Source organism: Salvelinus fontinalis, chromosome 34, assembly GCF_029448725.1.
Source record: "Salvelinus fontinalis isolate EN_2023a chromosome 34, ASM2944872v1, whole genome shotgun sequence".
NCBI classification, from domain to species: Eukaryota; Metazoa; Chordata; class Actinopteri; order Salmoniformes; family Salmonidae; genus Salvelinus; species Salvelinus fontinalis.
Window position 1 is genome coordinate 2765730 of NC_074698.1, and position 11943 is coordinate 2777672.

Consider the following 11943-nt stretch of genomic DNA (forward strand, 5'->3'; position numbering starts at 1 on the left):
GTGGTGGAAAAGGTACCCAATTATCATACTAGAGTAAAAGCAAAGATACCTTAACAGAAAATGACTCAAGTAAAAGTGAAAGTCACCCAGAAAAATACTAATTGAGTAAGTATCAAAAGTAAAAGTATTTTTTTTCTCAAATTGCTTATAATAAGCACATCAGTCAGATTTTTTACAGATTGCCAGGGGCACACTACAACACACAGACATCATTTACAAACAAAGCCTTTGTGTTTAGTGAGTCCTCCAGATCAGAGGCAGCAGGGCTGACATGCAGACATGCTCAGTCCCCTCCTGTACTCCCTGTTCACTCATGGCCGCATGGCCAGGCACGACTCCAACACCATCATTTAGTTTGTCAATGATCACTGACAACGATGAGACAGCCTATAGGGAGGAGGTCAGAGACCTGGCCGTGTGGTGCCAGGACAACAACCTCTCCCTCAGCGTGATCAAGACAAAGGAGATGATTGTGGACTACAGGAAAAGGAGGATCGGTCATGCCCACATTCTCGTCGACGAAGCTGTAGTGGAGCAGGTTGAGAGCTTTAAGTTCCTTGGTGTCCACATAACCAACAAACTATCATGGTCCAAACACACCAAGACAGTCGTGAAGAGGGTACGACAAAGCCTATTCTCCCTCAGGAGACTGAAAAGATTTGGCATGGGTCTTCAGATCCCCATAAAGTTCTACGTCTGCACCATCGAGCGCATCCTGACTGGTTGCTTCACTGCCTGGTATGGCAACTGCTCGGCCTCCGACCGCAAGGCACTACAGAGGGTAGTGCGAACGGCCCAGTACATCACTGGGGCCAAGCTTCCTGCCATCCAGGACCTCATACCAGGCGGTGTCAGAGGAAGGCCCTAAAAATTGTTGAAGACTCCATCCACCCTAGTCATAGACTGTTTTCTCTGCTGGCGCACGGCAAGCAGTACCGGAGCGCCAAGTCTAGGTCCAAAAGGCTTGTTAACAGCTTCTACCCCCAAACCATAAGACTCCTGAACAGCTAATTAAATGGCTATCTACTCTCTGTTCATTATCTATGCATAGTCACTTTAACTCTACCTTCACGTACATATTACCTCAATTACCTCGACTAACTGGTGCCCCCGCACATTGACTTTGTTCCGGTACCCCTTGTATATAGCCACGCTATTGTTATTTTACTGCTGCTCTTTAATTACTTGTTACTTTTATTTGACATGTTTTACTTATCTATTTTTTTTAACTGCATTGTTAGTTAAGGGCTTGTTCATTGAGGTTAAGGGCTTGTAAGTAAGCATTTCACTGTAAGGTCTACACCTGTTGTACTCGGCACATGTGACAAATAACATTTGATTTGATTTGACCAGTGATGTTCTCTTGATAAGTGAGTGAATTGGACCATTTTCCTGTCCTGCTAAGCATAGAAAATGTATCAAGTACTTTGGGTGTCTGTCACGCCCTGACCTTAGTTATCTCTGTTTTCTTTATTATTTTGGTTAGGTCAGGGTGTGACGAGGGTGGGTATGTTTGTTTTGTATTGTCTAGGGTTTTTGTAAGTCTAGGGGTTTAGTAGGTTTAGGTATTTGTATGTCTATGGTGGCCTGATTATGGTTCCCAATCAGAGGCAGCTGTTTATCGTTGTCTCTGATTGGGGACCATATTTAGGTTGCCATTTTCCCTTGGGTATTTGTGGGTTCTTGATCTATGTTTAGTTATCCATATTAGCTTCACGGTTAGTTTTGTTATTTTGTTCATTGTTCGTTCTTTTAATAAAGAAGAATGTACGCTTACCACCCAGGCCTTGGTCTCCTCCTTACGACGGCCATGACAGTGTCAGGGAAAATGTATGGAGTAAAAAGTACATTATTTTCTTTAGGAATGTAGTGGAGTAAAAGTAAACATGTCAAAAATACAAATAGTAAAGTAAAGTACTGATGTAAAAAAAACGACTTAAGTAGTACTTTAAAGTATTTTTACTTAAGTACTTTACACCACTGGTAATAGGGTATCAATAAGAGCAAAATGATTTTTACTAACACCCTGGAGTTTGGTTATTTGTTGTTACTGTACTCCCCACTGATAGATCTACACTACTTCTATGACCAAAGTTCCAAAGACTGGACCTAAAATTGTGTATAAACGTTCATACAAGAGGTTTCGCAATGATTTCTATGTCAAAGATGTGAATAATATTTGTTGGTCTGATTTGTGTAATGAGGAACATTCGGACGCTGCACTTGAAGCATTTATGAAACGGCTTCTTCCAGTTACTGATAGGCATGCACCCATCAAGAAACTGACTGTTAGAACTGCCCAAACCCCATGGATAGATGATACATTGAAAAACTGTATGACTGAGAGGGATGAGGCAAAGGGAATAGAAAATAAGTCTGGCAAGGCAGAAGACTGGCAAACATACAGTAAATTGAGAGTCCCTTAACTAAACTAAACAAAAAGAAGAAAAACCTATACTATGGAAGAAAGATGAATTATAGTAAAAAGCTCTGGAGTACTTCAAATTAAATTCTAGGCAAAAAATAAAACTCGGTTCCATTCTTCATTGAGGCAGATGGCTTGTTCATAACACCCTTTGATATTTCCAACCACTTTAATAACTTCTTTGTTGACAAGATTAGCAAACTTAGGTATGACATGAAAACAGCAAATTCTGAGTCTTCATATTCATGCATAATGGCCCAAATAATGAAATACAAGCACTGTAGTTTTGAGTTCCACAAAATGGGTGTGAAAGAGGGTAATTTTTTTTGCTATCTATAAATAAAGACAAAATCACCTGTTACCGACAACGTGGATGGTAAATTGCTGAGGATGGTAGTGGAATACATTGTGACTCCTGTTTCCCACATCTTCAATTTAAGCCGAGAAAACGATGTGTGCCCTCAGACACGGAGGGAGTAAAGGTCATTCCACTACCCAAGAATAGCAGAGCACCCTTTAATGGTTCAAACAGCCGACCAATCAGCATGTTACTGTCATATCTGCTCCCACTACGCCCTCTGGTGTTCATCCGGTGGCATCTAAACCTGCAATTTTCCCCCTGTACTCTCTCTCTCTTGGTGTGATTGTGTGGTTGGAGACAGGTGTGCTGGAGTCAGAGCAGATCCCAACCAGCTGCAAATCGTCCCATAAATCAAGACCTCTACATTAACTCATTCCAGATCGTAATATCTGCTCATTACCGCTCTGTCTCTGGCTCCTGTACTACGTCTCACCATCCAACCACCTTGCTCTGGACTTCACTCACCACCACTGCCTTGGATTCCCCTCAGGACCTGTTTACCCTTGTTCAACTCAGTCAAATCCAACCGCACTCTACACTTCTGGTTTTTCTGTAACTCGTCTGAGCTACCCCGGTTCTGCACTCCATATCTCTGTGTACAATAAACATTTTGGTTCATTCATCCCTGCTTCCGCATCTGAGTCCGCTCTTGGGTTCCCCTGTTTTCGCTCCGCGTAACAGTACGACCTGGCTGAGAAATGAACCCAGCAGACTCTACTACTCTTCACCGAATTCTTGTGGGGCAAGGCACTCTTCTTGATCAACATGACCAAGCCCTGAAAACCTTGCTGGAGACATCAAGGAGTTTTCACAGAGCCTGTCTGACCTACAGGTCCAAACCTCCGTCCAGAATTCACAACCTGTCTCCAGTTCCTCTTCTCCTCCCAGGGAGCCTTTTGTTCCAACTCCTGAGTGCTATGATGGCAATCTTGTGGTTTGCAGAGCCTTTCTTGTACAATGTTCACTACTGTTTGAGCAACAGCCCTAACCCTACATTTTTTGGGGGTTTGGCTGCCTTCAGAGAGCAGTGCTCTACTGGAGAGACAGTCATCTATCTGCTTCTCCTACAGTGGATTCACAGATGAGCTAAGGAAGGTCTTTGACCACCCGGTCTGTGGAAAGGATGCTGCCAAACGACTTCTGTCCCCTTGTCAAGGTTCTCAGAGTGTGGCTGAGATGGCATGTGAGTTCCGCACCCTCGCCGCAGAGAGCGGCTGGAATGACGAGGCCCTTCGGGAAGCATTCCGGAACACACTTACTGAGACCCTCAAGGACGAGTTGGTGTCCAGAGAGGAGCCTGATGGACTTGACAAACTAATTTCTCTCACTGTCCGCATTGACAACCGTCTCCGTTAGCGTCGGAGGGAGAGGGGAGGTAGGGTTGCATGTCCCATGACGTCTGCTTCTGTGCCTTGCTCAATTTCTCCGACTGCATCACATCACCAGGCAGATCCCAATAGTAAACCCATGCAGCTCGGCCAGACCCGTCTATCTCCAGAGGAGAGGCAGCAGCGTATCAGTACTAGGAGCTGTCTGTATTGTGGCCAGGTTGGTCACCTGGTCTCCACTTTTACCCTGTGTCCAGTAAAAGAGAGGGCTCAGCAGTAGTGGGGGATAACCTGTTGAGCCAAATCGCCTGCCCATCATCTCCTAGACCCCTGCTTGAGGCCGGGCGGCAACGAGAATTTTCTGGACCGAGGGGTTGTTAAGCAGTTGGGCCTGGACACTGTTTTGCTCGATTCACCCCTGGAAGCCAACGCTCTCAATGGAAAGCTAATCTTCTGTGTTTTCTGTGTTCCTGTGTTCCTTCTGTGTTCCTGTTATCCTGCGTCTCTCTGGTAATCACCAGGAAAAGATCAGTTTTCATATAATCGACTGTTCTCACCCGCCTCTGGTTCTGAGCCATCCATGGTTAAAGCTACACAAGCCACAGATTGACTGGTCTTCCGGAAGGGTTACTACTTGGAGTATATTTTGCCATTCTAATTGTCTACATTCTGCCCTTTATTTTCTACATTGTAGAATAATAGTGAAGACATTAAAACTATGAAATAACGCATATGGAATCTTGTAGAAACCAAAAAATGTTAAACAAATCAAAATATACTTTATTTTCTTCAAAGTAGCCACACTTTGCCTTGATGACAGCTTTGCACACTCTTGGCATTCTGTCAACCAGCTTCATGAGGTAGTCACCTGAATGCATTTCAATTTACAGGTGTGCCTTATTAAAGTTAATTGGTCAAATTATTTTCCTTAATGTGTTTGAGCCAATCAGTTGTGTTATGACAAGGTAGGGGTGGTATACAGAAGATAGCCCTATTTGGTAAAAAACCAAGTCCATATTATGGCAAGAACAGCTCAAATAAGCAAAGAGAAACGACAGTCCATCATTACTTTAAGACATGAAGGTCAGTCAAGTTTCTTAAAGTGCAGTTGCAAAAACCATCAAGCGCTATGATGATACTGGCTCTCATGAGGGCCACCACAAGAAAGGAAGACCCGGAGTTACCTCTGCCATAGAGGATAAGTTCATTAGAGTTACCAGCCTCAGAAATTGCAGCCCAAATAAATGCTTCAGTGTTCAAGTAACAGACACATCTCAACATCAACTGTTCAGAGGAGACTGCGTGAATCAGGCCTTCATGGTCAAATCGCTGCAAAGAAACCACTACTAAAGGACACAATAAGAAGACACTTGATTGGGCCAAGAATTAAAAGCAATGGACATTATTTTTTATTTAACTAGGCAAATCAGTTAAGAACAAGTTCTTATTTACAAAAGGCCTCCTACAGAGGCGGGGGCTGGGATTAAATATACAAATAAATTAAATAGAAAATATAGGACAAAACACACGTCACGACAAGAGAGACAACATAACACTACATAAAGAGAGACCTAAGACAACAAAATAGCATGGTAGCAGCACAAAACAGGGTACAAACATTATTGGGCACAGACAACAGCACAAAGGGCAAGAAGGTAGAGACAACAACACATCACGCAAAGCAGCTACACCTGTCAGTAAGAGTGTCCATGATTGAGTCTTTGAATGAAGAGATTAAGATCTTTGTTGCAGCTCTTTCTAGTAGCTAGCTGCAGCGAACTGAAAAGATTACGCTTGAATTGCCCTGTCAATGTTGTTCTTATCAGACCATTTAAAAATTAGATATTTTTTAAGTAGGTATATGATCACACTGGTAATTGTTCATTTGTTGTATTACATGTGAGGCACTAAGTGCCTAAGTGAGCGTAACAATTGGCTTTTTTCCTGGACCGATGGCCTGCAAGGAGGGAGCAACGTCTGCTGCGAAAAGGCGACATTCTTCCAGCTGATGGCGAAACACAAGTCACATTATTTTTTCCTCATTCACCAATTAATGTTGTTACTGCGATGACCAGAGAAAGTGAAATAAGACCCACTGGTTGATGCTTATTTATAAAACCCTCTTAGGCCTCACTCCCTCCTGTCTGAGATATCTCCTGCAGCCCTCATCCTCCACATACAACACCCGTTCTGCCAGTCACATTCTGTTAAAGATCTCCAAAGCACACACATCCCTGGGGCACTTTAGCCAATACGCTAATAGTGATAATGTATTAGGCATATAGCCTACTGCACAAATACTCATTGCTAGATAACTGTTTTTAATTGGTTAACGTTGCATTGGCTTACGTTTAAGTAATGTTTTTTTAAATTGTTTATCTGCGGTGTAGATCTCGACTTGCATTTTGACTCAAAGTGATCTTTAATTGATAAAAAGCTTCGATATATAAAATATCTACCAAAAATTGTCGAACACCAGATGAAGCCAACACGACGCCACACTAAAGATGGCCGAAAAGAAAGACGACGAAAGGTGCCCTGCGAAGTGCCTGTAGGTTATGTCGAGATAAACAAATTTAGGTCCTCTTTCTTGACTTTAGCGAGCTAACTAGCTGAATGCTATCGTTCAGGTATTCACATATGCGGTAACAGATAAGGAAATCTCTCAATCAGTTGATTTATGTCAGGAGAGCTAACTTGATCGAATTATTAGCACGAAAGTATCGTCATTACTAAGCAGCTTTAGCTAGTTTTGATAGTAAAAAAAAAATAGGCGACCCAGCTCATTGTTTTTAGCTAGCTAACGTTAGCGTTGACAAACACCAACAAGCGAACGCCATCTAGCCAGTATCAATTGAATTATAAGGTAAGCAACTACTAGTAACCAATGACCTGTAAACGAACTTTAATATATTAGCTAACTGGGCTTACAGGTGGGTGGATGGATGTATGTATGTTGGTTGGCTAGTTTGATGATTTGTTGCTAATTAGACTGCTAGCTGGGTAGCTAGCCAGCTAGCTACTGGCAATATCAATAACCAGAGCCAAATGTAAGGGGTAATCACTAGGGGCTAACGTTATGTGTACTATGGAAAATAATAAACAACGTGGAATGTGTGTTGCGGAGTGGAAGTAGCCTCCCACGGAGTTGCATTATTTTCCAGAAAACACATAACTAGAGCACTTAGTTGAAACCCTTTTATATCATGGCTATAAATTAACACATTAGCTGCTATAAATGTGTTCATTCGCAGGTAGAATTGTGTTCAACACCACTGAAGTAGATAGCAAGTCTACTACATAGCAGTAGTTGCCAGTAGTTGCCTTGGTAATCACAGATTTATAGTTTAGCTAACCTAACCATAAGTCCTAGCTTGCTAATATGGAAATCGATTTCAACAATGCCAATAATGTTTTCAATTCGACTTTTGCTTTCAAAAGTAGCTCAAATAGCCATTTAATTCTACCATGCAATTTAGGTATATATTGCACGCTCTAGAATACCATTCAAGCCAATCAGAAACGAGTATTCAACAATGCCATTGTATAAACTGGGTGGTTCAAGCCCTGAATGTTGATTGGCTGAAAGACGTGATATATCAGACTGTATACCATAGGTATGACAAATGACTATTTAGGTTCTATATACGTTGGTAACCAGTTTATAACAGCAATAAGGCACCTCGGGGGTGTGTGGTATATGACCAATGTACCATCCACATCATTGCTATCTGAAATTAATGAGGGGAAATCTTTATAGCTAGCTAGTGAAGAGGTTAATTCGCTTTAAAGTTAACTTCATGTCATAAGAATTTTTCATGAGTAATATGACAAGTCAACATGTTACAATTAGATTTGTCATTTTCAGATGCTCTTATCCAGAGCGATTTACACAAGCAATTGGTGTTCAGTGCTTTGCTCAAGGGCAGCACATCAAAATATTTTTCACCTAGTTGGCTCAGGGATTAGAACCAGCGACCCCTTGGTTACTGTTCCAAGGCTCTTAACCACTAGGCTACCTGCTGGGCAGGGCACTAGTTTCCTGTCCCAAATTGTAATCAGTAATGTAACTTTTGGATTACCCAGACTCAGTAATGTAATCTGATTACTTTGTTTCTTTTGGATTATGCCTTAAGAGGCATTAGAAGAAGACAAAGGATCCTTTCTGAATTTAAAAGTAATCCATCTAGTTTTTCAAAGTATCTGTAATCTGATTACAATCTTTTTGGCTTGTAATGTAGCTGATTACAGTGAGGGTTTTTTGTAATAATTTTACATGTAACAGAGAGAGGGAGGGTTATAATTTACTCCCCAACTCTTAATCCAACTATAGTATATCATGGACATTTCTAATAAAAATGTTAGTTACCTACACATCCTTTTTCTCTAGTGTTTTTGCTATCTAGCCATGTTAATTGAGTGTTTTTATGTCTTCCCACAGGACTGTGTTAATGAGTAGACATGTCTGGTATCGCTCTTAGCAGACTGTCACAGGAGCGCAAAGCATGGAGGAAAGACCACCCATTTGTGAGGAGCTACCATACAAACAATGAAAATAAACTTGTTCTGATGATTTGCAGAAGGCAAGCTTGTTCCTCAAACCTTATTCCCTCCCTCTCTCTCAGGGTTTTGTCGCTGTGCCTACCAAAAATCCTGATGGCACTATGAACCTCATGAACTGGGAATGTGCCATTCCAGGGAAGAAGGGGGTATGTCAACTTTTACTTTCTGTAGTTTTTAATTCTAACAAGACCCAACAACCACTACCAGTCTGTCAGAATGAGTAAACAGATATCATAGTGTTTCTTATAGTACATAAAAAAAATGTCCAACACAAGTACAAATGCAAACTGATGTGTTCTGTCGTGGAAAATGGCAAGATTATGTTATAATGCTTGTATTGCATTATAATGGTTGTTTTATTCGACAGAATAGAATATTCTGTTAACTATTGTGTGGGTTCTACTGAGGATGGGCCTCTATGAGATAACACTGACAGATGAGATTTACAATGTCTTTGGGTGATAAAACCTAAAGAGCATTCCAGAGAACATGAGCTTATGGTTCTCTTCTATACCGTACCAGGGAGAGATGGTTCTAGTTTGGAGTAGGAGGGCCAGACACTGGTCTTTAAAATGAAAACCGTTGACACAGCAGTAACTGTCTGCTATGTTTTATAGATATTTCATACAAATCTTAACCTTTGTGAACTGTTCCTAAGATATGTGGTCCGTCATGTAGGTTGAGAGGGGTGTATCTTGGCTATAAAAGATCTTTGTACTTTTCTGTGGTCACTTTCAATGGTTCATTAGAGATAGCGCATCATTGAAAGTCAAAAATGCTATTGCAAAGCTCTTATTATTAAAGATGTAGTTTAAGTATAACTCTGACTGGTGCGTGAAGTTTAACTCTCCTCATTTGGTAAAGCGGAAATATGCCGCCACCAGTTCTCATTTAAAAGTATTTTTTTATAGTGTGTAGGCACTCCCTCGTGAGCTGGAATAATTAATGGTTGTGATAACTATGTTCTTCAATTCTCTAGACGCTGTGGGAGGGAGGCCAATACAAACTCCGAATGCTGTTCAAAGATGACTATCCTTCCTCGCCGCCAAAATGTGAGTAAACCTGCAGCTTGTTCTTATCGACCATTCACAAGTCATCAAAACGGCATTAGGCTATAGTAATAGAGCTAGAGCCTTCGTGTGGCAAGTTATTAGGCGATATTGAGGCTAATCAATTAAGATGGAATTAAAATGACAGAACTTAAGTGAGAAGGACAGGCTACAGCACCAAGAGCCAACAGGTAGGCTGCTTCTTAAGTTGAAGAGGGGAAAGCACAGTTATGTAGTCTCAATTAGCCAAGCTAACGTTAGATGAGATGATAAATAACTAGCACTAGTTAGTTTACCAGCGCGAGTCGACTTGGTTGCTATCTCTCTCCCCTTCCTGTTCCCCTCGTCACTCACTCACACCGCATGGCCCCTCGCCTCTGCTTGCTTGAGCTGCTACTTTCATACTGTATATACAGTCATTGATTACAGCTCCGGTTAATAAAGTAGCGTAAATTGTTACAGCATTGTTGCATTAGGTATTTCTATAATATTTCTTTAATCCCCTATATGAGGACGATCAGGACCTATAATTGGTCGTTTTGTGAATACTGCACTTTGATTTTAATTTTGTGAAAAACAAAACGGTTAAGGATTTTTTCTTAACTTTAACGATACCAATTTCAACATTTTAACACCCCTGATGTGCAGTGTTTTGTTCCTAGTCATTTTTGATATCGATGATAAGGAAGTCAACAGAAATGCTTTTTAATCATCTATTCTATATCCTCTCAGGCAAGTTTGAGCCACCCATTTTCCACCCCAATGTCTACCCATCTGGCACGGTGTGTCTTTCCATCCTGGAGGAGGAGAAGGACTGGAGGCCAGCCATCACCATCAAACAGGCACACACACACACACACATATACACACACATAAAGAATGGGAGAGGCATCAGTGCTTTCACCGGTTTGGAGGAATGCACGACATTGGCTCAACGGGTATCAAATTACTGTATTTTTTTTATGTGGATCAAAGCATGGTACTCTCTGGTCGAGGTATTGTCTTCTGATCTGCATTGTTTTGTATTTCAATCCATTCTAAAAGCTGACTATCTGTTTTGTGTTCACAGATCCTGTTGGGTATCCAAGAGCTTCTCAATGAACCCAACATTCAAGACCCAGCACAAGCAGAAGCCTACACAATTTACTGGTGAGTTTCAGTTGAGAGATACTTTATAATATTTTTGAATGTTCTACTGTATAATTGATACAGGTAAAGGGGCTCTTAGTGTGCTTTAAAACACTTGCAAATATACACAATCTCTCTTCATTAAACTGAAAATAATAGCCTTTTTGGGTGATACTCAATTTCATAATGGACTAATCCCCCTTTGTTGCCTCTTTTAGTCAGAACAGAATGGACTATGAGAAGAGGGTGAGGGCGCAGGCCAAGAAGTTTGCCCCCACATAAAGCTCCGCTGAACATCTGCCTGAGAAGCCTGATACAACACCTGGGTACTGAACAGCAAGCAGCACTTAGAGGACCAATCCAATGATCAATCTACTATTTGATATGTTCTTCTTTACATGAGAAAAGTGTCATGTAGCCTACATGAGAGCTATTTTAAAACCAAACAAAATAATAATATTTGTCCACAATTTTTGTCGTTGCCTATTTCACTTCTAAAACATGCCTAAAACACTTTCTTATAATTGAATAAGATTCCATTTGGATTTGTGATCTATAAATCAGGAAGCTACTTTGCCTTATGTTTAGTCTTATCAAATAGTCATAAGGTCTAATAACAAATAATTTCAAATTGCAGTGTCTGATACGTCATTTTGTAACTGAATCTGTACTTAAATAAATGCCCCCCGTATGTTAAGTGAGCCTTATTTTTCTGAGTGTCTGGTCACGTTGAATTTAATTGTAGATTTTTATTGGGATGCCCCTTTAATAAGATGGATGTCAGAGCTGAGAGTGTGCTGCATAGAGAGCTGAAGAGGTTTACCTCCAAAGACTTGAGTGTATGTACATAATATAAATATGTAGGTCCATATGGATCTTGTGTTCTTTTCTATTGTTTTAGCAAGTTGATATTTGTGTGTGGTATTAAAAGTAATAAACACATTATAATGTAAGAATTGTGAAATAAAGTTAAATGAATGGAAAATACTAAACGGTGTCCTTTCTCCTTTTAGTTTCTTCGCTGATAGTTGAATTTGTTATTGTCTGTGTGTGGTAAATGTACAGGGTAGGTTTTATTTGACCTTTTAT

At 40.8% G+C, this 11943-nt stretch overlaps 1 protein-coding gene across 2 annotated transcripts; it reads left to right on the forward strand.

Moving 5' to 3' along the window:
- The first annotated feature begins 6622 nt into the window (after positions 1–6622).
- LOC129832864 (SUMO-conjugating enzyme UBC9-like) lies at positions 6623–11846 on the forward strand. 2 transcript variants are annotated; one of them, XM_055896936.1, is made up of 7 exons: positions 6637–6980; positions 8556–8641; positions 8740–8823; positions 9657–9729; positions 10459–10568; positions 10796–10875; positions 11073–11846. In XM_055896936.1, the coding sequence occupies exons 2-7, from the start codon at positions 8576–8578 to the stop codon at positions 11134–11136; spliced, it is 477 nt and encodes a 158-aa protein (XP_055752911.1). In that variant the 5' UTR covers positions 6637–6980; positions 8556–8575; the 3' UTR covers positions 11137–11846. The 2 variants fall into 2 exon arrangements, with proteins under 2 accessions (XP_055752910.1, XP_055752911.1); XM_055896935.1 differs by having other exon boundaries at positions 6623–6980; positions 10459–10875.
- Positions 11847–11943: the final 97 nt, after the last annotated feature.